This window comes from Nestor notabilis, unplaced genomic scaffold, assembly GCF_000696875.1.
Source record: "Nestor notabilis isolate BGI_N333 unplaced genomic scaffold, ASM69687v1 Scaffold26107, whole genome shotgun sequence".
NCBI classification, from domain to species: Eukaryota; Metazoa; Chordata; class Aves; order Psittaciformes; family Psittacidae; genus Nestor; species Nestor notabilis.
The window spans coordinates 1-5,527 of NW_009938181.1; the positions used below are offsets into that span (position 1 = coordinate 1).

Consider the following 5,527-nt stretch of genomic DNA (forward strand, 5'->3'; position numbering starts at 1 on the left):
CGGAGCCCGGTCAGCCCCGGCTGTGGCGCCCAAGGGATAGGAAGGGGTTAAACAGGGTCCTGTTAATACTGTTAAAACTGTGTTTGGTCTTTACCGAGCGAGGTCCGGGTAGTGCCCGAGGGCTCGCTGAAGGAGCCGGCGGCGGAGGGTTGCGAGTGGAGGTCGCGGTCAGTTCGTGCGGAAGGTGGCTCCAGCCCCTGCTGCGAACCCCGGGCCGCTTCACTGCGTTGCGGTCAGTGGCAATGGCCGGCGGTCCGGTGGTGCCCTCCTTCCCGTGCCCAGCTCCCCTCTCTCCATCGCCAGAACTAAGTGCTAGGCGATGCCGGACTGGGAAGATTCCTCGGAGCTGATCACCGTCTCCCTTCGCCGTGGGAGAGGAGACGGGCTGCTGGCAAGTGGGGCAGCAGAAAGAAAGAGACTAGCCAACCGGCAATTAAAACAAAGGGTGCCCCGATAATTAGACTTTTGCGTTAACAAAAATTGTGTGGGTTTTATTTTTTTATTTATTAAATAAATAGTTCAGCGATAGGAAAGAAAAGTCTCTGCTCTTTGTTTTGAGCGTGCAGTACCTCGGAGAGTAATTTAACAATGTTCTCGATGACAATACCCTTCTTTTTCCGGGGAAAAATACAAATGGAGTAAATGGGACACGAAATTACCGCATACATGGCAAATCTGGGAATGGAATAGAAAAGAAATGGGATTTAAAAGCTGAAGGGGGTAAGGAAAGCAAGATCCCTTTTATTTTTTTTTTTTATGGTGCTTACTTAATCGCCTTTCAGTGCAATTAATTGAACTTTGTAAATCGTGTTATATTCGGTGCTGTCATCTTCTGCTCCCTCAAAAAAAAAAAAAAATAATCGGACACTCAGAAAGGGGATCCTGCTCCTCGGTAGCATGAAAGGATATCTTCCAAAAACAATTGCAACAGTGCAGGAATTGCTCCTACACACGCTGTGTTTTGTAGCTCGGATCATTGGAACTGAGAGCTGACTTCTGATGGTCCGGTAGAACAAAAGCCATGAGTGCTGAACGTTTAGCCCCCTGCCAGTTTCCCACAAGCGGTCATTGTCAGTTCGCCGGGTGACTCGAAAGGATTCACTCCGCCTTTAGTAAGATTTGACATGCCGTCTCTTACCTGTCAGCCACCATCTCCCCTTTCTGGGGGCGGGGAATTCGCCACTGTTACATAACCGTTACCTGGAGCTTCGCACATGTTCCCAAACCAGGGATGCCTCTGGACCGCAGGCGGGAGATGGATTTCTGTAGTACTGCAGATCAAATGCAAGTGGCTAGGAAGAAACTTTTGCGGAGCACCACTTTTCAGTGTACAAATGTTTCCCTGGTGCCTTTCCCACTCATTTGAGAGAGGCAAGTAATGTTTAACCCTCCCCCCAGTAATATATAAGTCATGTCATGAAACAAATGGTATCTATAGATCAAACATACTGCCTTCCTGCTTTTATTTCTCCCATCCTCTCAAATCCTGCATGACATCACTAGCCGCAGTCAGTGTGCAGCGTAACCCCAGACCCTGCTAGGGAGTAGGACTCTGCATGCTCTGAGCTCCAGTGCTTTGCAAGCTCATTGTGAGACCAGCAAGATGATTTTTTTGTTTGTTTGTTTACACTGGCAGATACTACTTCCTCTATGATTTACATAAAGTGTAAGTAAATTAAGTAGCTTTTTGGTAAGAGTTTATTGGGGCACATTGCTGATTTGATGCCGTCAGTCCTCACACACCAGAGCTGTATGGATAAGGGAAATCAGCCTATTTGTGTCAACCCCTGTCCCACTTGTTGAGGGTTTTAATTAGCAAGAGTTTGAATGAGGAACAGCAGAGACACCTCTTGTACTGCACGTCTGCCCCTGGTCCTCATCCTCTTCTCTTCTCCTTTTCATTGCAGGAGCTGGAGTGGCTGTAGGGAGCAGTGCTCCGGGTAGCCAGCCATGATCGCCACTGGAGGCCTCCTGAGGATCTCAGCTAGGAAACAGGACCCTTTGCGACCCCAAAGCCAACTCCCCAAACGCAAACGCAAGGCCAAAAAGAAGCGCAAGAACGACGTGGTGGTGGTGAAAGGCAAGCTCAAGCTGTGCTCCCTCTCGGGGCTCATCGCCCTCTGTGGCATCCTGGTTCTGCTGGTGGGCATTGCCTTGGCTGTGGTGGGCTACTGGCCAAAGCCCAGCCAGGTGTACAGAGAAGTCAGCTTCAGCGGAGGCCGGCACCTGGCACCACAAGGTGGCACCCCTAAGAACCGCTCCCGGAGCCAGGAAGGGGCACAAGCAGGGGTCCATCCAGAGTCACCCCCCAGAATCAACACCTCCACCACTGCTACCACCTGGGGGTCCCCACAGTCTCCCCCCACCTCCTTGTCCCCCCAGGCCTCAGTGGGTTTCCTTTTCCGTCTTTTCTCAAGCTACTTGCATTCAGACAAGCTGAAGGTGCTGGGCCCTCTCATCATGGGTATCGGCATCTTCCTATTCATCTGTGCCAATGCAGTATTGCATGAGAACCGTGACAAGAAGACCAAGATCATCAACCTGCGTGACCTCTACTCCACTGTCATCGATGCCCACAGCCTGCGGACCAAGGATGGAGGCACCTTGGCCTCAGCCCCCCTCAATGGCTTTGTCAACTACACGCAGTCCCGGGGCCTGGACCTAAAGCCTGGCAGTGAAGGCCTGGGTGCTGCGGCCATGCTGGCCAAGAGCTCCTGGCCACCAGGGCTGGGTGTCTCCCTTTCCCCTCCAGGTCTGGCATCCTCACCACGGCGTTCCTCCTTCTGCACCCCACCGCAGCCACCCAGCCTGGCCGAGGCTGTGTACAGCATCTACCAGGAGCATGCTGACCTTGCTGGCCACGCTGTCACCAGCCCACCCTGCAGCCCACCGGAGAGCTGGGGCCGGTGCACCACAGCCAGCTCCATTGTCAGCTCTTCACTGAGCGCTTTTGCCCTCTTGCCCTTGGCACCAAGCAGCAAAGGGGGAGGCTGGCGGAGGCCCCCTGGTGAGAGGGGAGCCCGGGAGATCCCACGGGGGGAGTTTGAACTGAGCCTGACTGACCTCAGCAGCAGTCACATCAAGGGAGGCTGTGGGATGAGGAGGCACAAGCTGGTTCTCAGGCGGCAGAGCACCAGCTGCTTGCCTGATGCCAGGTGTCCCCTTTCCCCAGAGCCACCTCGGTCCCCAGCTGTCAGCAGGGGCCTGGACTCCAGCCTTTTCCTAAAGGCATCTTCTAGCTACTCCAAATCTCTTGATCTGGGGGGGTCTCCCCCCTCAACCCCTCCTGCCATCATCAGGATGGACTCCCAGAGCTCCCAGTCTGAGCCTTCCAGCAGCAATAAGGGCTACAGCCACCTGGAGGAGGCAGGCACCTCCTTGGAGTCAGTTGCCAACACCGCAGCCAGTAAAATCCAGGACTATGAGGAGGAACGACCTGAGAAGACAGACCCTTTCAAGGCTACCAGCAGAGAACAAACAGGGAAGCAAACCCAGCAAACTCAAAGACAGTACACAAATAAAGAGAAACTGTTTATGATTTCTAGGTCGCATGCTGCATTAGGGCTGGAGGACGGGGAACTGGAGAGTACTGGCATCTAAGTAAAACACAGAAGGCAGGAGGACACCTTGCAACCCTCTACACCTTCCCCCCCTTCTCCATCTCCTTGCGGACTTAGGAAACCAATCAATATCCAAAGAGCTGCAGTATGTTACCCTTGAAAACTGAATTCCATATAGGTTGTAGATGACTTCAGGAAGAAAAAGAAAATCTTTTCTGTCTGATTGTGATTGTATGTTTCATGCAAGCCAAATTGTATTAAATATCCACAGTCCAGCAAGTTCTTTGGATCAGATTAATACAATTTCAGACAGTGTAACTGTGCACTTTACTGTTTTGATTTCCAAGTGCCCCTTCTTCTCCTCTGATTTCTTTCTTGCTGATTTGCCACTAACTGCTTGAAAACTGCAGGCATCTTTTTAAGCTCAAGAGCAGCGTGGTCTTCAGATCAAGAAAGATGAGCTCTCTCTTTGTTTTGGTTCAATCACTAAAAAGTTTGCAAGGCCTTAAGGATGACGTACCTTGACAAAGAATGAGTTTGTTTAAATTCTGGGGAAAAAAAGACAATTCAGAAGAGACTGGAGCAGAACAGAGCTCTGATGATTAAGTTAAAACCATTGCATTCCTGAATCCAGAATACCTACTACTATGTGATACTTTATTAAGTATTATTACACATGTATTGACTAATAGCATTAAAAGATTTTTTTTTTTAATAAAACATTTACAAACAAAACTGCCACACAAAAAAAAGGTCCTTTATTTTGGTAAGTTATTACGTAGAAATCTTGTGGTTTTCTACTGTGAAAAATTATAGCAATGCTATGAGGCCAAGGGTTTGCTTATGCTTTTAAGTGGGTAATTAATAATTTAGGACTAATTTCAAAATAAATACTGGTTCAATCTCTGAGAAACCACATTTTAATTCAATCAGCAGATTCTGTCTCCATTTCTAACAGTGTTCTGTGACAGCTCAAGAAATGTGAGATTTTGACACGCTAAGAAAAAAAAAATGAGAGGTTTGACCTTCTATTAAAATTAAATTTTTCTTAACACATTAATCTCAAACTGCAGCATATTCTTTCTGAATTTTTCACTTCCCTGATAACTGTTGCATTAAGCCTTTCTGCTGTTACTGTTCCTATTTGTGAATGCATGTGCATAAGCTTAATTTTAAAGCATAATAATAGCCCTGTCAATCTCATAGCAGTTGGCCCTGATGAAATCAGTGGAGGTTTCTCATCGACTTCAGTGTGGTGAGGATTTCGTCCTGCGTAAGCAAAGCATCAGGTTTCCTGAAGGCTGGAGAACGCCTTGTCTGTAGGCAGATTTTTGGTGACTTGACGAGCTGTTTCATTTTTCTAGCTGCAGCACAGCAGGCACTCTTTTATTTTGCCAAAACAGCCTTGTGTGCTCAGAGGATTTTGTCAATACTTCAGATTTTAAATATGGATGTGGCATTTCACTACTACGGGAAGATAAATCGACATTAAACAAATACAGTATGTAGGCAGGCAAGAGTCTGTTGCAATTAAATTTTTTCTTACGTTTTCGAGTTTTAAAATGCTTATAAAATACATACTTAAGTACTTACATTACAGTACATGGCAAAATGGAATGTAACTATCACTAAATGCAATTGCTGGATTAGTAATCCAGCAAAATCCTTTATTAAATAAGACTAATCTAAAAGAAAAGAAAAACCCCCCAATTTGCCATGTCAATCTTGAAACTGGAGAAGCAGAAAATGCTCATTCTCTTGAGCAACAGAGACATCCAGGTGGCAGTCTCATTCCTTCTGTCAGTGGCAACCAGTGCATTGACAATATGAACATCAATGTGGTGTATTTTGCTATCAAACTGCTAGCTGGCAAAAGTACATTGTAAAACTGCCTGCACTGGCATGGGCTGGATTAGGCACAATGTGAAGCGGCAAGCGGGCAGCTCAGCTGGTGCTGGCATTTGCGT

The 5,527-nt window shown here is 47.8% G+C and overlaps 1 protein-coding gene across 1 annotated transcript; it reads left to right on the forward strand.

Moving 5' to 3' along the window:
- Window positions 1-1,950: 1,950 nt before the first annotated feature.
- On the forward strand, window positions 1,951-4,295 carry TMEM200C (transmembrane protein 200C). The gene has a single exon (XM_010019210.1). The coding sequence runs from the start codon at window positions 1,951-1,953 to the stop codon at window positions 3,598-3,600; it is 1,650 nt and encodes a 549-aa protein (XP_010017512.1). The 3' UTR covers window positions 3,601-4,295.
- Window positions 4,296-5,527: the final 1,232 nt, after the last annotated feature.